The 23,575-nt window shown below is 42.0% G+C and overlaps 1 protein-coding gene across 1 annotated transcript in view; it reads right to left on the bottom strand.

Annotated features, from left to right (window-relative positions):
- Window positions 1-8,918: 8,918 nt before the first annotated feature.
- tbl1xr1a (TBL1X/Y related 1a) overlaps window positions 8,919-23,575 on the bottom strand; it is a 41,819-nt gene continuing 27,162 nt past the window's right edge. Inside the window, exons 3-16 of the mRNA XM_071906918.2 lie at window positions 18,641-18,742; window positions 17,484-17,629; window positions 17,043-17,268; window positions 16,766-16,898; window positions 16,292-16,433; window positions 14,260-14,323; window positions 13,493-13,590; window positions 13,209-13,269; window positions 12,503-12,624; window positions 11,838-11,912; window positions 11,048-11,175; window positions 10,572-10,737; window positions 10,121-10,222; window positions 8,919-9,453 (exon numbers count right to left, since the gene is read on the bottom strand). Of these exons, the coding sequence (XP_071763019.1) occupies window positions 9,427-9,453; window positions 10,121-10,222; window positions 10,572-10,737; window positions 11,048-11,175; window positions 11,838-11,912; window positions 12,503-12,624; window positions 13,209-13,269; window positions 13,493-13,590; window positions 14,260-14,323; window positions 16,292-16,433; window positions 16,766-16,898; window positions 17,043-17,268; window positions 17,484-17,629; window positions 18,641-18,698 (1,548 nt within the window). The 5' untranslated portion in view covers window positions 18,699-18,742 and the 3' untranslated portion in view covers window positions 8,919-9,426. The remainder of the gene's footprint in view (window positions 9,454-10,120; window positions 10,223-10,571; window positions 10,738-11,047; window positions 11,176-11,837; window positions 11,913-12,502; window positions 12,625-13,208; window positions 13,270-13,492; window positions 13,591-14,259; window positions 14,324-16,291; window positions 16,434-16,765; window positions 16,899-17,042; window positions 17,269-17,483; window positions 17,630-18,640; window positions 18,743-23,575) is intronic.

Raw genomic sequence — 23,575 nt, 5'->3', positions numbered from 1 at the left:
CAGAAGCTGGGTGAAAAGGCTCTATATGTCACCTGTGAGGAAACCTGCTACAACATAACAGGATGACTGTGCGGAAGTCTACCAGACTACCAGGTCTACCAGAAGCGTGGCACACAGAACCGCAAACGGTTTGTCGACATCACCAATCTAGGAAGCGCAATAGGAGAAAGCGCCTGTCACAGCCTGATAGGATTACATGCCTTTACCCGCTGTGACACCATGAGCGCCTTTGCTGGTCGCAGATGGCTAGGTGCCCTGAAGCTGCTGCTGAAGTCCATCACCTACCAGCAGACCTTCAACCAACTTGGCCAGTCATGGGACGTCTTAACAGAAATGATTGAGAAGGTGCAGCAGTTCACTTGCCATATGTATGCTTCTTTAGAGTGTCCATTCTTAAAGGGTTTGTCATCGTGCCAAAAAGGGTTCTGCAAGCCTAAAGAATCGTTTTCTGATGCCATGTCTTGAAAAGGTCTTGAAGACGTCTTAAAATGTCTGCAATTGTATAATCTAAACTCCAGGACTTAAAAACTCTTGAATACATTTAAGTAAAGCATTTTTAAATTCAGTTTTAGATGTCATAAAAAGGGCTCACCATGCCAAGCCTACCATCATTATTTATTCCATTTCCATTGTGATTTATCATATAATTTCTTTATCAGCAAAAAGTTTTTTCCGCTTCAAGCAAGTGTAAACTTTTTTGCAATTGTGACAAAATTTAGTCAAGGCAGCATGTAAGACTAGACTTTCAAAGTAGCTTCCCCAACACTGTCTGGCTCTCTTTCCACTGCTCTTATGCTATTTCCCTAGCCGTCAGCCAAAGCTATGGTCATTTCACAGGCTATTTACTGTTGGTTTCTCCCTCTCCCTCTCTCTCTCTCTCTCTCTCTCCCGTCCTCTCTCTTTGCTTTTCTTTTGTTGCTGGTTTATTATTTTATTTATATTTTCTGTCTCCCTGTCTCTGGTCATTTGCTCAGCCACATAAACGAGAAGGAGGAGGACTATTTCTCCCCCGTGGCAGCGTAATAGGAAAGTTCTTGGAGCATTCAGGATGCTTACTTTGACTAATTAAGTTGATTTCATGGTACTGAACCAAAGATCTCTCTCTCTCTCTCTCTCGCTCTCTCTCTCTCTCTCTCTCAGCATGGCCAATGGATTGATGTCATTGCTTGCATTTGGTGTCATCTTTATCGTGTCGGTTTGTGATCCCAGGGTAAATGGCTCATTCTTCAATTGGACACACAGACACACACACACAAACCACTACTACTACTACTACTGCTACTACTGCCATGACTGCCACTACTACTAGTCATGGCAGATCTTCCTGGTCTGCTATTCACAGTCACTAAAGGTGTTTCTTTGTTTCCTCAGGGTTTTGTTGTGATGTTGGATAAAGTTGTGTCTTTCTCTCTCAACACTGAAGTAGGACTGTTTGTCTTCATTATGCTGAGAGCTTCCAGAGCCAACAGATTCCAGTGAGTACCCTACGTTTTTCCAGATATATCTGGTATGTCTAGGGTTTGACCAATATATGGGTTGTTGATGTCTGATACTTAGTTTTTGGATTGAAGCTGGCATTTTAAGCCGATATTCATTATCTTTCAATTTTGTCATTTTCAGTTTTCATTTTTAAAGTATACTATTACTCCTACTCCTACTACTATCACAACTGCTATTACTTCTGCTACTACTACTCTCCCTCAACAACAACTGTCAAGATGCCTTCAAGCAAGGCAGTGAAACCCCAGAAAAGGATAATGTACAGAGAGACTGTCATTATTAGGTGCTTGGGAGGAGCATCTCTATTAGAGCCAGGCTCTGTGTGTTCTTTCGTTTGTTTGTTCATTTGTTTGTTCATGTGTAATGGTTTTTTGCAATGCACACTGCTTAGGGGAATTACAGTATACACTGTTTCGGATGCACAGATCCCCAAGAGCCCTGCAAAAGGAGAATAATGTCTGCCTTCGTACACCTGGCAGTGTAACAGTAAAAGTTAAAAAACTGCAGTGGCTCAGTCATGGCTACACTGTAGCAGAACAGTAACCATGGAAATGTATGTAGCTAGCATCCATGGGATACACTGTAGGAGAACTGTAACTAGAAACTTGTGCTCTGTGAATAAATTAAAAGTAATATTGGAAAAATCTTCGATGTTCCTAACTTAAGTTAGTTGAGTGTTTGTCTGCAGTAACCAAGGAGTAACGTCCTTTACCACAACGTGTCGCTAGTTAATTTGATTAGAAATTAACAAAATAGCCCAGACTTACAGACCTTTTTCACAGCAGCCATTGTGACGTGTCATAGCAGGTAAACACAGGTGTAACTAATAACATTAATGATGGTTCCATTCCATTTAGGTGTTCCAGTGCCAGGGCCTGGTATTGTGCATGCTGGCTCATTGGAATGGAACCATCATTAATGTTATTAGTTACACCTGTAAATGGCTGCTGTGAAAAAAGTCTATTGACTGACATGATGAGATGTGAAACAACGGCCTCTTATTCAGAAAGACCTCAGAATGCCCTCATTGGCCAGTCATAATTGAGTATTCAACAAAGCTGTGTAATAAAACATGTTCATGCATACATGAGTCGAATATGATCAAAATGTCACTTTAGAATCAATTCAGGTTAAGGGCTTCCTGTAGTCAACAGTGTAGTATTGATCAATTCTACAATAAATATGTAATTGATCAAACTGCATCATACCCATCATATCAGAGGTGGACCACACTGATATTGGACCCATATAACGATATACAAGTCTAAACCTGGTGATGTCTCAAGGTGGTGCTTGGTCACTGTTGATGTTTGATGATACTCCTATCAAACATGCTCTCTCTCTCTCGCTCTCTCTCTGTCCATCCAGACACCTCTCCATCCCTCTGCCAGTCTGTGGGCGTGTCTTCAGCCTCAGTTGGCTTCTCCCTATCTACTTCCTGTTTGCAGTAGCCTATGATGTGCTGCAGACCCTGGTGGAGGCAGCTCATAACCTGCCCATCTACCACCACAGCCGTGGGCCAACCAATCACAGCCTACCTGAGAGCCTACCAGCAACCAATCCCTCCTCTCTGCTATGATCTGCAGGCAGCCAGATAGAGATGGACCGCTAGGAGTCTACATTGCCAAGACTGAGAGGCTTAGCAAGTGCTTTTCTCTTGTATTCAGACTTATCAGGTTTATTTTAGGATATTTAAAGGTATAATCTACAATATCCGTGTATTTTATTTTATTTTTTAATCTTTGGCTCTAAGCGCTCATTGCTGTGGTGTTTCTTCACTGCACTTCCCAGAAATCACCTGTCAATCAAACAGTGTGTCCAGTACTGTGACAATTTACTTTTGATGAAGTGTGAGTTTCTGTAGGTGTCGCTCTTTTCTTTGTCTGTTCGGCCATGGTGGCTATCACTGCTCATGCTAACTACCCAGTTCTTCTTCTGTTCATTCCAACCAAACCAGAAATGTGAAACGCATCACTTTCTGTGCGCAAGAGGATTTTTCCTGGCAAAGACCTACCAGACACCGGGTGTTTAGAACAGCAAATGTAAAAGCTAAGTGTGTGAATTAGGCCCATGACACCTCCAGAAGGCTCAACAGTGATTTCTGGCATCCTTGGTCCTGCCTTTACCTCTTGAAGCTAACAAAAATCAGATCCGACTGTCCAGACAAATTGCATGACCCAATCAGATAAGTCTCGGAGATGCTTAGGGCCTACAAATCTCATTCTTTGTGCCACATATGGTCAGCAAATTGTTTGGGTGCAAGTCCAGTCTCTACTGTTGTGTCTTCCTCTTGCATGACACCCTGAAGAACAACACAGCACAACACATAGCAAAGGCAAACGGTGAGACAGTTGAGTCATCACTGGAGTTGAGAGTTGACCTGAAGATTAGGCTCAAACATACGTAGAAAACATGATTTCTACACAACATACATCCTCCGGTGCAATTGGACACATCATGTTAGCTGGGGTCGCTGGTGGTTTCAGGTCTTCGGATCCCCTTGGCCAGGCCCAGCCCATTGCTGTAGTGTAATCGGGCCACAATGGTTTCTGGACTCAATAAAGACAGAACTCTCACTGTCTGCACTGAACTTGAGCAAAGCACATGATGCTTTTACAACAGCTCAGGAACTTGGCTGGAAAGTGCATTTGGTTTAAAGGGACACCTTGACAGTTTGAATTTTTAGTCATATTGTGTGGAAAATGCTGGCCTGATATTCAGACAGAATGGCTATTTCGTTGCCACTCCATTATTCAGCCTGAGATTGCCTCCTATTTTTTCTGCGTGGGGGGGTGATTTTCCCCTTTGACATTACTTCAGTCACACTGCCGAAACGCCAGTGAAAAACCGTTGCACAAACGGTTCAAACTTTAGTCCCGCACACAAAGGTGCTGATTTGCTTGATTGGTTCCCCGAGCGAGAACAAGCCGTTGACTAGAGCAACACCAGACTCTCTGAATCGCTCGACAAAATCTGAACAGTGGGTGGGACGCGATTCAGGAGTCTGGAACCAGGCTATAGGCAATAGGTGCACTAACCATAAGCTAGCTCACCTGCTACCTATTGTTTTCAATTAGGAAAGCCCAAAATCCTAACACAGTTTGTCGGGAAGCTGACAGACAAACTTCCTATCATGTAATCATGCAAGTAAACGTACAAATCCATGTCAAGGCATCCCTTTTTCCACGTTGAATAACTTCAGCCATGAAAACATCCAATGCAAATGAAGCATACCTCCTTACGTCCACAATGTATTCTGCTCACTGCTGTGATGCACCAGCCTGAGGACCTCAGCATGAGAGGTTCAAGGTCTTTGGAGTCAAACAATATTTTATTGGTTTATTAAAGCCATTAAAGCTTGTCATTTTGATTTACTGACATTAATAAAGATGTTAACATGGATTTGTCATTGACCGTGTTATGAGTACTCCTACTCCATGGTGTCCTGGTGATTTCAGCACTGACAGCATTTCTTTCACATACACACAAAAACTCCAAATTCTTAATATCAAAATATATTTTATTCTGGACTTTTGTGTCACTGATCTGATTGAAATGATAACAGATCGATGTGATGCAAGTTGCAAAAACCAACAACAAAAAAAAAATTAAAAAAAAGGCTTTGACCCCATCAGAGAGACGCTGCTGGGCTGACATGATGCTCTTTATTATGGGGGCACAGGTAAAGGTCGACTCTGCAATGTCATGTCAACACTCAGCAACTTTGGCCGTATTTACACAGGCAAAAAAAAAGATCAGTTTTTAACTCGGGCACAGATCTGATGTTTTTTTCTGTTTGTCTGCTATGGGGAGAAACTTTTGTGATTTGACCTATGTAGACAGCCATGAAAACATCTGATTTGTGCGACAGAGTTTTGTCTTCCTGTGTGCATGCAGCCATTGAGATGTTTTCATGAATTTGTGATGTTTCATAAACTGTTGGCTCAAGTGCTTTGGATTCAGGGATGTGACCAGGTAAACATTAGAAAAATAATGAAATATTAACGCTGGGAATATAAAGGAGAATAAGAACAAAGGAATCTCCATTAGAAATTTGTTGGAGACGGGTGCCACAGGGGAAACTAATGTCCAATAAGCAGATTGGACTTTTAGTTCTACAAACATTTCCTGAAGGCAGAAATAATCTCATTGGTTGAGTTGAACCTCGGCCAATTTAGCTAACTGGCAAAGAATGAGGAACTACAAGAAGGAAAAGGTCAAAATATAAATGAGATGACTTTTTCATTCAGTCATGACCATGGCATTCATGATGTTGGGAGGTCAGCTAGGCTAACTAGCTAACCCAGATAACTTAGTATGGCTAGACTGTATTTTTCAGTTGGTACCAAGAACGCTAGCCTTCATAATATTAGCTTCCTTCTCTCTTAGCTCTTGTTTTTTCACTGGGTTTCAGTCTAATACTACTTATCCAGAAATACTGAGGATATTTGACTCCGCCCACTGAGGTTTAACTCAACCAATGTGATCATTTCTGCCTCCAAAATATGTTTCTGCAAATTAAATGCCAGTCTCCATTTAGCAATGTAGAATGAGGGGTAAAAAATTCCCCATACACCGTCTAAATTTGCTTGAAAATATACAATTCCATTCAATTATGCGTTCTGTTGTTCTTGAACTAAACTGTGTATTTGCTAAGAGGAGCTGCAGAAGAAAAAAATTCTCCCTGTGCATTCTGGGACTAGGCTTCCCAAAAGATTTAAGCAAAAGATCAACTTTTTTTCTCCATTAAAACACAGACAAATTTAGTGGTAATTTGCTTCTGAGAAACCCATCCCATGCAAGGTGCCTTCAGAGTGACACATCCCAGCTGAGTCAGCCTGACATCACAGGGTCGACCTTTACCATCTGCTGAAGCATCAAAGAAACAAAATCTTTCAACTTAAAGAACATGTAAATTATCGCCGCCAATAAATCATCAATTGACTTTTTTTTCTTTTTTTTTAAATCTACAAAGAAATTACAAAAATGTAACTTTTTAATCTTTCTTTAAAAGAGTATAAAATGTCTTGTCAGTAGGGAACCTCATAATAAAATGCGAGTAGAATTCAGGTAGTGAAAAGAACCGAGAATGAAGGCGAGAGGGCAGATGAACTAAAATGACATTAAAGGTATAGCTTGACATTTTCTGTTTCACTTTGGTGTTTTTATTCACCGAGACCTTGTCACATTATGGGAAAAAGTCTCTACATTTGACCTTCAGCTACCATAATAACAGTCTGTTAGCATTGGCACCGCTGAAACCAATGGGTACTGCTAGCCTTAAGCTAATGCCTCATTGGTTTCAATGAATATTTCCAGCAATGCTTAACAAACTAGGTTACAGGCAGCACAGGCGTGATGCAGAAGGTTTTTTGCCACACTGTGTGCCTGGCAAAGAAAAACAACAGACAAAAATTCAAAATGTCCAGATATTGCTTTAATGCTGGATCTGCTCTGGGGCTGGTTTCCCGAAAGCATCCTAGCGCCAGAATCATCCATTAGGATTCAACAGAAGAAAGACAATCTCGGTGCCAAGATCCTCTTTGGCTGCGTTTACACAGGCACGAGATTGGATTTTTAGCTCTCGACGCAGGTGTGATCTTCTCACAGCCGTCTGGACAGGGAGAAAACACACAGAATCTGACGTCTCTCTCTTCCTATGTAAAGGCAGCCGTTTGACAAACCGCAACAGATCAGTCCAGGTTCACTGATGGCTGGTCCTAGAAGTGCTGGAGAACACAATGAAGCCCTCCACTCCGTCAGGGAAATTCAGGATGGCTTTGCCTCGTTTTATTTATAAGAAAAAAGAAAAAAAAAATGAAGCCGATTGGAGTTTTAGTTGTACAAACATTTCTCGGAGGCAGAGCTGCTCTGGGAGAAGAAATAATCGGATTGGTTGAGTTAAACCTTAAAGGGCGGAGCCAAAGAACCACAGCTTTTAGGAGCACAAGTTAGCTTATTGGCAAACTTGAATGGCAAAGGAACTCTGGTCAAAATATAAATGGTAAAGACTTCTTTTCATTTATGACCATGGCATTCACGATGTTGGAAGGTCAGCAGCTTAACTAGTTTACCTCCAGTTATAGACTAGTAAGGACAGTTTGAACTTGGAAGGTGAGCTAGGCTAACTAGCTAACCTAGATACTTAGTATGGCTAGATTGCATTTTTTCAGTTAGCAGAACGCTAGGCTTCATAATATTAGCTTCCTCCTCTCTTACCTTTTTAATTGGGCTTCAGCCTAAAAACTGTGGTTCTTTGGCTCCGCCCACTGAGGTTAAATTCAACCAGTGAGATTATTTCTGCCTCCAGAGCAGCTCTACCTCCGAGAAATGTTTGTGTAACTAAAACTCCAATCTGCAAAAACTAAAATTAGCACAATACCTAGAATGAATCTGCGGCTGTAGAAGTTGATCCGATCTTTGAATGGGATAATCAGCTGACGTTTTACCGGTTAACACTACACTTTGGGCATCATCATGTCTGATGATCTGAAGAGGCCTTTTTTGAAAACGGCACATGGACTGTCTGTATTTAAAGGGGGAGTGTCACAATGCCTCAAAGTGGACACGTTTGAACTAACCGTTTGTTTTGTTTGCTCAGTTCTACAAACCCAATCTCAAACCAAGCACTTCAACTCAGCCACTTCACCACTTGATGTGTGCGCACTCTTGTTGCTGCAAGTAGAACTAGGAGAGAGTCTCAACTGCTTGTTGACAAATGGCTGAGTGGATTCACTGGACCCTCTATCCATACCAAATGATTATCGGACGGCCTCAGCCACCTATCTAGCAACATTCCAGCAAAGTAAGGTAGCACGCTATTCAGTGTGTTGTTCAGGTAAAGTTGTGTGTTCAGAAAGGTGCGAACTATCGGGAATTCTAGCGGCTGAGTTCTTGGCTTGAGGTTGGACCTCATTTTCTGTTGCGTCATTACCTAAAAGACAACAGCCTCGGTCAATCAGACAAGAGGAGAGAACAAACATTTCTCCGCGAGCCAATCGGCTTCTTGACCATTCACCCTTTGAGGGAACTGTGGGTTAAAAACGTCTAGATCCATCAAATACTGCACAAAGGAACAATGGTTCTTAAAGCATCTAGATGTACAATGCGTCATCTGTCTTGTGCCCAGGTGGATTTACAAAGATCCATAGCATGTCACACATCAACTACTGCATTTAGATGTTAACCGTACAACCCATTAACAGCTATTACGACTGAAAAATATAGGGGAAAAATAAAAATGGAACAGAATTTTTCTTTAAGTTTGCCATATTGGTTTGAAGTCATGATGAGGACACCATCTGTTTGGTGTGCATGTGTGTATGTACTTAATATAACTCTGATCTGACCCGACCCTGCCCCCTCCCCAAAGATAAAAAATATAAAAACATTGAAATAAGAGATTCGAAATTTAAAAAAAAAAACTAACTGCCATCCTGTTTTATGGTGAAGTTGATATGTCTGCACATTGAGATCCAACTACTAACAAAGATCAACACTTTTTTCAATGTTTTTCGTTTTGATGACAATGATGAGCATGGTTTAAAGATCAAAAAAGCAAAATAGCTTCCAAATTTTGGTACATATACGGATCTGTTTTTTTTTTCTTTTGTTTGTTTTTTTTGTCTTTTTCAGTTTTTTCTTTTTTTGACTGCGTCCCTTCTGCATCTCTGTAAGAGTCTCTGCACAGATAAAGAAAGAGGGGCGCTTCTGTCCTTCCATTTCTCCATCCGTTCGTCCATCCCCGTGTCTGGACCTGCTGTGTCGGGTGCTTGCTTCCTGTTCCTGTTTCCTGCTTCCTGTCTGTCGGTGGGCGGGGCCATGGTCGTGAGCGTGAGCGTGAGCAGTACGCGGGGCAGGCAGGGACAGTCATTTGGCTATGTACACATTCATGGTCGGTCCATGGCTTCCAACAAGCAGCAGTCACTATTTCCGAAGGTCTAATACACACACCTGGGACAGAGAGGTAAGAAGTTAAATCTCCAGAACCTGAGAGAAAAACTGAATTTCATAAAACCTCAAGGCTAAGGCCATATTGGACACCAAGGGAAGAGTAAATATCAGAGGTGGGGACTCGAGTCACATGACTTGGACTTGGGTTCTGGTGACTTGTGACTTTGACTTGTACTTTGATGACTTGAAAAGTTTCTAAAGTCTTGACTTGAGATCTTGTGTTTGTGTAAATGACTTAGATTGAAAGTGATGAGATTTGTTCCAGCAGACAACTGAATTTAAATTCTGTTTTCTGAATTTGTATGGAATGATTTAATTTATTGAAGTTGAAACTGATTATAGAAATCAAACTCATGATGCTCTTACCAAGTTTTTATCCTATTAAAACCATATTGCATTGAAAAGTCCTAGATATTTAGTTTTCTTTAACATATTAAATTGATACTGGACTCTTGATTTGTTCTGACTTGACTTGCTGTTCTACATTTAGACTTGACATTAATGACATGGACTTGACTTGGACCTGACTTGGTAATCTACATCTAGACTTGAGACGACTTGAGACTTGTGCCTCAAGACTTGAGACTGACATGGGGCAAAGTTGACTTGGTCACACCTCTGGTAGACATGCATCAATATATCCACCCAGAGCACTGTGTTGACTTACAGATCCGTCTGACGCGCTGGCTCCCACTTTGTCCCCTGCTGCGTTCCAGCAAACCTCAAAGATCCCCCCCGTCCCTCTGTAACTGTGGACTAATGCGCCCGTCTGCAGAGAGGAGAGTGGAGGCGGACAGAGAGTTGAAGGGAGAAAGAGAGTGAAGGGAGAGAAAATACCAAACAGAGGTCAGTCAATCAGGGTTAGACACTTAGACGCTACCAGGACTCTATCAAACATTACAAAGTTGTGAGAATCACTTTTCACAAATCATGTCTTTTCTTTATGAGCAGTATCTAATTAATAAAAGGAAGTAAAAGTAAAAAAGTGAGTAAAAAAACAAAGTCTTCTCATCTTGAATGCAAGGTCTAGATGTCATCACCACAAATGCACCATGGGCTCAAGAATATACCTTTCCCTTGATGGCACACACACATATTCTCTCCTATCTTCTTCCTACCTGTGTATTCCAGATGTGGACACATTTGTCGAAGGAGCCGCTGGCCAGATGCCGGCCGTCGGGGCTGAAGGCCACGCTGTAGACCGGCTCCTGGTGCTTGGTCAGCGTGTGGATACAGATGCCTCGCTCCACGTCCCAAAGACGAACTGTGGAGTCAAATGACGCACTGTGGAGGGAAGGAATACAGGAAGGGTTACAGAGGCTAGCTGCATCGCAAATGGCTAGCTATATAACAACCAGGCTAGAAAAAGAGAGATATCTGAAAATGCTAGTTGTGATCTAGATGTAGGTCCATTCATTAATGTTGCAACTAAAAGTGGATGGTGCAATATGGTAGATATGTTTCCAAATTTAGGTTACTGTGACAAAGTAAGCCGTCTTGTCTTTGTGCCGAGTTCCATTCAACAGTAGACTGTACATTCAGTAGTAGCAGTATGTTGTGAAGTAGTTTGTTCCAGCAATACACACACACACACCTGGCTAGCATGAGGTTAGCGCTGGGGTTGTTGGTTCCAGGGCCAGTGGGGCTCCATTTGATGGTGTAGATCTCTTTACTATGGGCCTGCAGGTCGTGGACACACGAGTCCTGCTTCATACTCCAGATCTGAAAACACACGGCACACCAAAGCAGAAAGAAACATCATTCTAATGTATTGTGAACTGAAGTGCTTTCAGAAGAAAAGACACTTCCCTCTTTGCTGTGACATTTTGGAAGCAGATGTGATTGGCATTTATTACCAGTGCAGAAATGGGTCTGAAAACCATTTCTATATAGTTAACGACACTCTAAAGAAGCTTTTGATAGATAGATGAAACTTTAATGGTCGCTGTGGGGAACTGGATCGTTGCAGCAGGAAGCAGTAATAGATAAGACGAAGACAAATAGAATATAAATAAGGATAGAGCAAATGAGGGGTATTAAACATCACATAAAAGACAATTACAACACTTGGACTTGGAAGTATTAAGTAGAAATATAAGAATGGAAAGTATGAGATATATGATTTACGGCATGCATGTAGAGTATGCAAAATACCAGCAGTAGAGCATACTAACAAAAAAGAAATGAATGAAAAGGATATATGATCTGAAAATATACAAAAAGTATGAAATGTGTGCAGTATGAAAATAAATTACATACATGTGAACAACTTTCAGAGTGATAAGAGATAGTCTTCAATCCCAAAAAAATGGCGGATGTAATTATTGTCAGTGTTTCAACAGGGGGCGCCATACTGCAATGAAAGATTTGACTTTTCAGCTCACCTTCAACGTCATATCATCTGAGCAGGAGGCTAGCAGGTTCCCTGTGGGATCCCACTTGATTGCATTAACTTCATTCTGGAGAGAGAGAGAAGAGAAGGATTTAGTGGTGCGCACACACACACACACATACTACTGTTACACCTGTGAAGACATTCTACTGGCTTGCATTCGTTCCCTATGCCTACCGCGAACGACCTCAAGTTGTTGCTGCAATTCATGTACATTTTCTTGCGAGTCTCGAGTCTGAACGCAACCCGCTTGGAGGAAATCCTGACCACATACCGTGCAGAAAAAAAGGAAGCTGGCCAGAGACTCTGACTGAGATTCCGATGCAACGGCTTTCTCTTTGAGCATGCAGAACAGATAGAATGTTGCAATCAACTTGATACATCTGCTGGAGGCGGTGCTGGGTCAGTGAGGACGTCGCTTGTTTAGAAGGGCAAATGGTAGACTTGGAGTTTTCCATTTCTGAGTCATTCTAGCTTATTTTAACAACTAAAATGAACCTCAGAGTGTCTCATTTTTACATACATCTGTTGTGTGTGCACTCAAGGAGGCCGTTTTAACAGATTCTGCCTCTAACCACCTATTCTTAAAGGTGCTTTGGACCCTACAAGATAGTACACACACACACACACACACATACACACTCACTACATACTTACTGTGTGTCCCTGGAATGTTTTAATGGGTCTGTCCTGTCCCAGTTTACAGACATGGATACACATGTCTGTACTGCAAGAGGCGAACGTGTTGTTGCTCTGCCAGTCCACGTCTAGTGCTGGAGCTGCGGGAGAGAGAGAGAGAGAGGGATGTAAGCCAGATGAAAAATAAACCATGAGACACGACGGCCTGGTAAATAGTTAATGCGACGCCTTGTAAGAACAAGCACATCAAGCGGCTTCCTTGAGCCTGTTTGGGGTTTTAAACCATGTATCCACAAGGGGGCAGCAAAACCACTAGTCTGGAGCCAGTGACACTGAGCAGGCTGTTTGAAAACCTTTCGAAGACATGCATTTCCAATATTCAGATGTCAGCATCAAAATTTGACAACCTCCATCTTATTTTTTTCATCATTTGTACTTCATCTAGCAGTATTTGCATTTAGTGCATCCGCCAAATATCCATGATGTGTTAAAATGCAATAATGCAAGGTGTTAGTGTCTCTTTACAAACTCTGGACAAAACATTTTGCTATGCAAGAACCAAAATAAATGCATTTCCCTTTGTGCTCTTGCATGTGTTGCTTGCGTAGGTTATGTAACCGGCCTACAACTCTCCAATAAAACCAGTACAAATACAATTCTGAAGCATTTAAACCACAGGACAACAACACTCAGGGAAATACTGGTGTATTAGACGCTTTTGTACCTGAATGGAAGGGAAACTGTTGTTTGGCTTCTCCTGTATGGGCATCCCATATGATTGTTGTCTGGAAGAGAAGGAGGACAAGGAGGGGAGGGAGGGGAGGAGGGGGGGGAGTGGACAGTTAGGGCTTACAATGACTATTCAGAACGACAATCATTAGCAATTATTACTAATGTTACTGAGGTTGGATGCGGCATCATGCCAAAAGACTTCTGAAGAAAATTCACTTCCCAAGTTGATAAACTGAGAGCAAAATGAGCTGACGTATAGAAAAGATCCTGACTTACCTTGTCTACTCCTGCACTGAGGATGAAATTGCCTTTCTTATTCCACTTGAGGGCAAAGATGGGACCTTTGTGTTGGCCGAGTGTGCTGGCCAGGTTACCTACAGGACAGAACAGAACAGACACACAGAGAGGGAACAAACTCTGTATAAATAAAATTAGGTATGACAATAGCCCATTTTGGGATTGGAGGTAACAACATGACAGAGAAAACAATGCAATTCACACAAGATTCATTGATTAAAAGCATGCAAATGTTAAACAATGCTGCCTCTAGATGGCAGCATTGGTTAAGAATAAAGCAAGCCCAGTGGCATAAAAGCTCAAGTGTAGAAGTAGAAGAATATTTCCATATTTACATCAAGAAAAACACCACAATCTGTCTTAGGGTTCCTGCTGTGACCTGATGTAAAATTTCATAACTTTTCCATGACTTTCCATAACTAGGTCAGAGTTCTTCTGTGATTCAATTTTTTCCGTCCTGTTTTTTTAATATTGATTTCTAAGTGGGTGAATAGTCTGGTTTCCCCTCCAGTTGGGCTGAAAACCAAGTAATGCCATGAATGTGTGAAACAAGTCGTAAAATAGATTTTGCTATATTCCTGTAAAGTGACCGATTTGTAAAATTCCCCTGATATTCCCTGACTTCCCCAGAGAATTCCCCTGAATTACACACACAAAGCAGCTGGTTGTGTGGGTTAATGTGACAAAACCAAATGAAACCAGTTCCTTTGTACTTGTGTTCGATCTAAGAGTCATCTGCATCTTACCGTCCTTAGTCCATATTCTGGCAAAGCCGTCATAGGAGCCTGTCGCTAGCAGCGTGCCCTCGCTCTGTGAGAGAGAGAGAGAGAGAGAGAGAGAGAGAGAGAAAGAGAGAGAAGTCAGAATGGCACCGCACTGTCACTCACTAGGTGCATGTGTGTGGAGTGTGAAAACACTGAAAATAATTCTCAACCAAGGTCTACAGAAAAATGTAATCACGGCGTTTGACGGCTTCAAATGAGTCAGAATGCACAATCACTGCCGAGGACTGTGCTTTGAACCTTCAAGTTGTTGACCGAATATTTCCACATGAACGCAGCATACATCAAGGTAAGTCAAGTGGCTGGCTAAATATTCCCACGTCACATGAATGCAACATAAACTACGGCCACATTCACAAAGGGAGGATGGCTAGTCGTAACTGACTGTAAGATGTAGTAAGAAAATATGCAGAAGAAAAATATGCAGAAACCAATATTCACAATTTTACTGCTGAATGAGGTTTCTCATTCAAAAGGCAGCTCATATGTAAGGGATAATGTAAAGCGAGCCGGTCATTATAACAAAGTCAGTCCCAAGAGGGTGAATCGACACCGACATGAAGCGGAGGTTCACTGATCATTATCCCACTTATTACATGGCTACTTACCAAAGACATTAATCATTTGACATGAAATATTGATTTTAAATTATTTATTGCAAGCTTAAGTAATTTGCAAGCGTGCGCCAAAAACAACAGTCCAGCAGGACTGTCTACTAGGATGGGACGATATATCGTAGTACGATAATTTGCGATGTAAAATCATGACGATGTACATAGTGGAATATAACGATGTGCATCGGACGTACAGTACACCCTGTGACCTACATTGTCTGCCGCTTACTGTAATCTGCTGCCTCTGCCCCTCCTTCTCCACCCATTACACAGTTTGACCAGCAGAGGGTGCAAACACTTTGCAAAACCGCAAAGCCAAGTGGCAGACATGGCGGACAAGGAAGAGGATGATGAAGCAACAGCTTTATCAGAACATACGACTCCAAAAGTGTCAGAAACAGACGTTTTGTTTTGCACCCACAATGATCGGGTGCACTTGTAATTGTCACCGGTGCACGCCGAAACTGGCCGGTTAGGCGGAGTCAGCACTTGATATAAAAACGGGCTGCGCCGCCTACATCAAGATGAGCGGCCTGGTGTTAATAACAAGTGCAGCTTATTCCAGCAAAAGAAAGTGATTGGAATGAGTGTTTACATGATGAAACTGTATCCATTGACCGGATTATGAAAGGGTTAAACAGCCCTCTCAAACAGTTGAGGTGGTTATACAAGGCGTTTTTATTCTGATTGGGCTACTATTCTTCTTTACCATTGCAAGAGAAACATTGCTAAAAAGATTTATAGTTTTGTCAAATATATAATGGCAATGTTGTACAATCAAACTTTTATCACATCGATCGTGGCTGAATGAAATCGTGATTCCCACATCGTGAATCAAATCAAATCGTGAGATTACCACATCGTCCTATCCCTACTGTCTACAGTAACCAAGGAGCAATGCCTTTTTGCCACAAGGTGTTACTAATTAGTTTGATTAGCAATCAGCACAACTGAGCGGACTTCTTGACTATGAAGTGATATGATTAGGTGTGAAACAGTGGTATGTTAACAGACCTCAGAATGCCTTGATTGGCTATAATTATTCAGCAAAGCTGTGTAATTAATTTTCATTAATGATTCCCCACAACCACCGAACTTGAATGGATAGAAAGGTCATTCCCATTCAAATCAATGTTCCTGGATGGTCGGAGTGGTGGACATTTTTATGTGTACCGTTAGGCTAGCTTCCATATGAACCGACTTAAGGCAAGTCGCTGAGGTGAGAGGTTTTGCAGCAAGGACAAAAGCAGTGGAATTAAGTTGTCACTCATGACACCACTAGGTGGTGCTCTTTGCTGCTGTGCTTTTAAGTCGCAGTTTTGACATCTGTGCCAGCCCAGTTGCATAACATGTTACGTTTGTGTGCACATTTATGTCCTTACATTCCAGTCTAGCGAGGTGACGTCTTTGTTGCTGGGGACGTCCTGTCCTCCCTCTCGTATGCAGTGTCTGAGCACCAGCTGCGTGGAGCTGCTTGTACTGTTCTCACTCAGGTTCCAGATACGAGCCGTCGAGTCGCCAGACCTGAGAGAGAGAGAGAGAGAGAGAGAGAGAGAGAGAGAGAGAGAGAGAGAGAGAGAGAGAGAGAGAGAGAGAGAGAGAGAGAGAGAGAGAGAGAGAGAGAGAGAGAGAGAGAGAGAGAGAGAGAGAGAGAGAGAGGGGACAGGCAACACACTGAGGATGAGGATTTCACATCTAGTTGGAAAACAAGAATACAAGTGTTTTTAGATTGGTCAACAAGACACTCACAGCTGGCAAGCACGGCACTAACACTAAGCTAGTTTCCACTTGTTTTATTTAGACAGAGGGAGAGACAGGAGGCAGAGGAGAGAGCGAGGAAAGAGGAGGCAACTAACCCGGACGCCAACAGATCGCTGACGGGGTTCCAGGCACAGATGAAGACCTCCGACTCGTGGCCCCTCAGGACCATGGCCTTGTTCTGAGGGATCTCTACGTCTCCGTCCACCTCCATCAGGTCTGCATGGTTGTCTAAGCAGAGAGGATGGTGAGGAAAACACAGCAAAGCAGGGTTTTAAATCAACGAACCAGGAATCGGCATAAAAATACACAAGGGGCTATGAAAAATCTCAGTCCTGTTATCAGTAGAGTGAATGTCTGTCTCCGTCTACTTACTAGCTAAGGCATGGGCTCCGTTCTCCTCCCCGTTGGCGGTATTCTCTCCGTTCTTGGCGTTGCCGGCGATGCTGCCCCCGGTGGCCGAGGCCGGCGTGGCGGCGGCGGCCTGCTGCTGGGCCATTTTGTCCCGGTAGGCCTGCTGCCGAGTCTGAACCACGTCCGGCATCACCGCGTCGATCAGAGACAGAGACTCAATGGGCCGCCCGTCAAACAGCGTGCCGTCCTGCAGAGCGGGAAGAATTAGTCAGAAGAGAAGAAAGGAAAAAACAGTTGAAGAAAGAAAATGAAATGCATGGAATAGACCAGTGTTAATTAGAGGAGAAGAGAATATACACAGGAATAGAGTAGATTTTCTACGTATTATCTTAATTTATCTTATCTTAACAGAACAGACTTGAATAGTTAAGTGTGTGTGTGTGTGTGTGTGTGCAGTCCCACCTCATTGATGCTGACTTCGGCCTCGACGTACTGCAGACCCTTCTGGATGATACTGATGAGGGCAGCAGGGGGAACCAGAGCACCGTTGATGTTGGACTGGCTGATGTGACTCTCTATACCAAATGTAAACGCTGAGTGGGAGAACCCTGGAGAGGAGGAGCGCAGAGGAGGAGGAAGAGTGAGGGATGGAAAGATGAAAGGAAGGTGAGAGGAGGAAGGAGGGATACCATCTCAATTCTTGAAGTCCTTAAAGAATTTGAAAAATCTGCTTTTTTTTGCGTTTTTTTAACCCATCATAACTCAAATGCAGATCAGAAATACATCAAAACTTTTACAGGCTCCAAATACATGTAAAATACAACTGTCATTATCTGTCAATTATTTCACAGAGAGAAGTCAAATTTTTTAAGACTTTTGGATGGCAGACCAAAGACCAATTTCACCACAATTACGCCAGTTACGCCACACTAGTCACAATTTCAGTCAGTTTCAGTTTCTCAGTTTCAGAAAGTCTTCCTGCGGTTAACATTACCTGAAGTAGTATTTTAGCTGCTAACTTCAGCTGTGGCACACTAAACATGTAACCAATGTTAGCTTGCCAGCCTAACTATCCCATCACATCCAAATAGCTGTAGCCAGTTAGCTAGCTCGCTCGCTAGAGTAAGCGTCATTTCAAGATTAGGTTTACCAGCCATTTGATTATAGACATTATTAAGTAGCCTCAAATATATTAGCTGCTAACTTTAGGTCTGGCACGCTAAACAAATTAGCTTACTAGCCTAACTATCCCATCGCATCCAAATAGCTGTAGCTATGTTAACTGTATGCTAACAAACTAGCATAATTTCAAGATTACATTTTCCAGACATTTGATTATGGATTATATTTGGGCAAAATTAAATGAAGAAAATAATATATATAATATATAATAATATAATACAAAATAAGTCTATATACCGTACACAAATAATGTTAAACAGAGAATTTACTCCAATGCTTGACCCCAGAACACACCCAGTGAAAAGGCCAGAAGTCATGACTTCTGATAGAGCGAAGCGACGCAAAGCAAAGTGGTCGTGCTCCGTCTGCATGTACTGCTACACACAGCTGCATGCTACAATTACAGCCAGATGAATAAAATGACTTGAGAGGGATACCTGACTCCTGTAGGTATCTGTAGACCAGGAAATTGACCTCATCACTGCTAATGCTCATCTTTACTCCTGTTACACCATGAGGTCAGCACACACACACCTAGCCTGGAGGAGAGAGAGAGAGAGAGACATTAATCAGGGGGGAAACACTTGTCATTACTTCTATTACTCAATGACCACGTTTACATGTGCACAAAAATGCTGTAATGCAATTTAGACAGTAATGCGAATACGGCAGAATCCGCGTAAACACCGTAATCTGATTATCAGGGTGTCTGCAAGTCGCACTTACAACTGAAATTTGTCATACTTTTTTTTAATGCCTTTTAGAATGACAAATAAGATCTATTTCACTATTGAGTGGGCTGAATTCTCACTGGAAAAACAGCATGCAAAGAAACCACGTTTTGAAACCTGGAAAATTGAATTCAAGACTTAAAATGCTATATGTAACTATATGCCAAACATGCTAAAGCCTTCAGATAATAGGATTTAAGACATTTTAAGAATTTTTCAGGACTTGCAGACACCCTGATTATGTCAGTGGCATTATGCTCTAAGTTGGAGTTAACGTAATCGTAGTAACATAAGTGGAGTGCTCTCATTTTACTGCCATCAATAGAGACCAGGCAGAACATGGATACACCTTCATCACATTTCTTTAAGTGTGATTTTACTGCCATTAATAGAGACCAGGCAGAACATGGATACACCTTCATCACATTTCTTTAAGTGTCATCAACTTACTCATGTGTAGTTGGTGACATAGCTCATGTTGTTCAGTCAGTTTTTTTTGTCATATCCATCTGAATACTCGCAATAACCACATATAACATGTACACTGGATTATTAGGGGAGGTGTCATAAAAAACCACGTCTCATTATTGTGCGAGGAGCCTGGCTATTGGTCATACTCTGGGTAAGGTCTTATTCAGGTTAAGCTGTTTACATGAACCTTTGATACCCTGCGAATGAGTCTCCCTGTTGAGAATAAACCATTTAATAAAATATTCCTGTCCACCTGTGGTCGTTGGATAACTTGTTTCAGTGCTCATATTAGGCTATTTATGTCTTTCACAATTGAAAGGTAAAATGCAGTTTCTTCATCTCTTCAGAAATGAGAGCTTATTGCTCACCACCATGTATTTTGTTGACATCAAAATGTACCCATAATGTGCAAAGTTTGATCAAAATGCAAACAGGGAGGAATAAGATGTTTCCATGCCACAGTAACTCTTTAATATGGCAGTAAACCAAAATATCTTAACCAGGTTTCTCAGAATCAGAGTATGAGCTTACCAGGTTATTCTAACCCAGTTATGATTTTTACATGCATCGACCCAAAACCAGGTTACTTGAATAAAAAAGGGAATTCTGCATGCATATTTAACGAAGCCATTGAGGTCAGCATGGGGAAGAGAGGGATGACCGAGAAAAACAGAGACAGACAGAAAAACAGAAAGTGAGATGCAACCATCAGGTTTAACAGGTTTCATCTTCACTCCTATTACACCCGGAGTTTAACAAGTGAAACAACTGGTCTAATAGGTTTTGAAGAAAAAAAAAATCACATGACTGGGAAAACATTCATGTGTATTTTATATTTTAATTAGAGCTACAAATGATTATTTTGTTATTAGTGGTTCTGTGGATTTATTTTATCCAATAATCTAAATGGGTTATTTACAAAAAAAAAAAAAACGATTGCAACTGAACATCTGAAAATGTATTTTCATGGTATATGGCATTATAACCCAACTACATATTAGCACATTACGTTACATTCCAGCGTATAGACCAACCAACTTGTAGCTTGTATTGTAGCACACAATCTGATTTCTAGGGAAAGAATCCTGGGATCCTGGAGAACCTACATGATCAGTAAAAAGCTTTCAACGCTCCATCAGAAAACAGCAATTTGGCCACTAATAAAGTGGCAATTATCAAGGCTTCAAGTATCAAGTTAGGTATCAAGTGACCTAGCTTGAACAACACTTCCCATGCTACTGCGCCGTCCTGTGCATCATTTTGTGGGACTACAAGGCATCATATTATCAGGTATCTGTTTGCAGCATTTGCATACTCTGGATGATCTCATTATGTACACTTGGGCTTACGGCAGCCACGCTCAAAACAAAACGTGTTGATTATAAATCTGCGAAATAGACAATTTTACATATTCATTGTGATTAATCATATCAAAGAATCATCGCAGCTAAATTCCAACATATAAATATTTTATTACCATATACGGCACACTGCTTAGGGGAATTACCGTATGCACTCTTTAGGCCACACAGAGCTCTAAAACTCAATCACAATTGAATCTGAATCGGAGACGCTGCGGCGCCGTTTTGACCTCCATTACATTTCCACGTGAAGTATGAACCAGCTTTAAGAGCCCTGCATAAGGGAGATACAGTGTGCGCTCGTACACCAGGCAGTACGGTAGAAGTCACACAAGAGCCAGCTCTAAGATGGTGTGCACAAACATCTTGTTCTCTTAGATTCTCCTAGTTCCAACAAGACTGTGCTACCACAGCACTTTGATGTTAACAGGTGGAGTTTTTAAAGTTAACGTAGTTTCACTCAATCCAATACTGCAAACCGCCTGCCCACCTCCACCTGAGCACCTAGAAAGCTCTAGCGCACTTGTTATGTTTCTAATCTTTGTAATAAATCCTTTTTATCCTGGAGAAATAATGAGTATTTGCAGCCTCTGTGCTTCCTCCAGTAACTAATCAACTGAAATAATCTGAAAGGGGGGAGTCACAGTCCTCCGGTCTCTGCATGCAAGGCCACGTCAGGGGATCATGAGTCGGCATTGCTTCTTGTCTATGGTTTCACGGGCCAAAAAGGTTGGGAACCACGGCTCTAAAGCCCTCTGAGAGCCAGAGAGCCGACTCCAAATAAGGGCCAGCTCAAAGCCCATTTCCCCTGAGAATAATCAAGCATGTAATGCCTAGAGCTCGGTGACTGCAGCTCCCTTCTCAAGTAAGTACACGTTACCCTGCATTTAATGGCATTTGGGTGGATGAAACACTGTCTCCTGGGTGCTGTGAGCGCTAGGTTACATTTCACTTCCCAGGATGCTGGATTTTCTTTGTCTGGTGCAGCAAAACATTGAGCATGGCCTGTGGCTTTAACTGTGGTTACTACCAAACCCCGGGGAGACAGCAGCAGTCGGCATTAGACCTTGTTAACGGCCATTTGTTGCCTTTTCTCAACACCTGACATGAATCCAAGTCCTAAAATTTCACACTGATCCTATCATCCTATAGATTGTCCAACAGTAATTAGAAGAGAAAGATGAGATGAGATGAAACTTTAATGATACCGGTGGGGAAACTGGGTCACTGGTATTCGCAACAGCAACGGGAACAGCAAAGAAAATAGAATATATAAGAGAAGAAGAGATGAAAAGTATAAAAAAGTATGGATCACAGCATTATGGCGGTATTCAAAATAACACCAGTAGAGCATAGTGAGACAAAGAAAAAAACAGATGAATACGTACATATTGTTCATTATCCATGCCTATTTGATAGCCAAAGCACCGAAGCAAATGTGACTCACATAGCGCTATTGATCCCATATCGTCTGAGACGGACCCCCCTCCACTTCTGCCATTGCCATGTTGGATTTGAGCTACCAATAACTGATAATTTTGTGGCAATATTCAACATCTTAAAATTTGAAGTGCTCAGTGTTTCCCTCAGAATTTTACTCTCAGCAGGGAGGAAAAGCCTCTGAAACAGCATGTAGACCGTGAGACACTAAAACTCTGTTGAAACTCAAGATACTACTACTACTACTACTACTAATAATAATAATAATAATAATAATACTAATAATAATAATAATAGAGCAGATTCATGTATCCGATAATATACAATTAATATGTAATCGATAAACTGATATAGTGGTCTAGCCCATTGTTTCTCAACCAAGTACCTTTAAGGGCCAAGAGTCTGCAGGTTTTCATTCCAACCAAACACTACAACAGCTGATTTCACTAATTAACACCAGAGAGGCAGAGCTAATCATTGAAATGAGCTGCTGTAGTGTAGTGTTAGCCTGTAGTAACTCTTGGGTCACAATGGTTGAGAACCACTGCTTTAACCCCAGTTGACAGTAGCGCTGCTTGCTCTGACCGCAGGCTTTGCAAACAACAATCTGCAGTTCCCCCCGCCGCCGTCCCACTGCAGTGGCGCTGCAGAGCCGCCAGCCGGAGCCAGCAGCCTCTGTGTTGACAGTGTGGGAGAGTGGGGGGATGGGAGAGGAGAAGGGAATCTCTCTCTGCATTTCTTCCCTCCTCTCTCTCTCTCTCTCTCTCTCTCTCACTCTCTCTCCCCTTGTGTTTGCTGCCAGCGGGCGAACTGGCCTGTACAGTACATTTTAAATCAAGTCACAGCCGAGAGAGAGGGAGAGAGAGCGAGAGGGGGAGAGAGAGAGAGAGAGGGGACTGTAGATGCACCCACACAGAAAATCAGTCAAGGCCAAAACAAAACAAGGACACTCCAAATGGAGACTCGCAGCTTATAACCATACTCAGATAGGCCTGTTTCCTGACCACCATTTGTTACTGAGAATGCAAGATTGGAACGATATCGATGGGAGTATAGGCAGAGCCCGTCTCGGACAATATGGAATCAATAGCGCTAAGTGAATCACATTTGCTTTGGTTTATCAGCTAGGCATGCATAATTCAATGGCACAACTCAAACACCGGCTGATGAAAGATCAATTAAAAGATTTTAGCTCACTCGAAGGGGTGTGATAAAAAAAAAAAATAACCACAATGTATCAATATATGGTAATAGGCTACTTGCTGTCCACAATGTGGCCTATATATCAATCACAACATATGTATGCTTTGGTCAGTAGACGGACCTACTGGCAGTGGCATGCCTTTCACATGCTGTGGTTCATTTGCCA

This window comes from Centroberyx gerrardi, chromosome 9 (assembly GCF_048128805.1).
Source record: "Centroberyx gerrardi isolate f3 chromosome 9, fCenGer3.hap1.cur.20231027, whole genome shotgun sequence".
Lineage (NCBI taxonomy): Eukaryota > Metazoa > Chordata > Actinopteri > Beryciformes > Berycidae > Centroberyx > Centroberyx gerrardi.
Note: the sequence above shows the minus strand (reverse complement) of the source record. Positions and strands in the feature narration are given on the sequence as shown.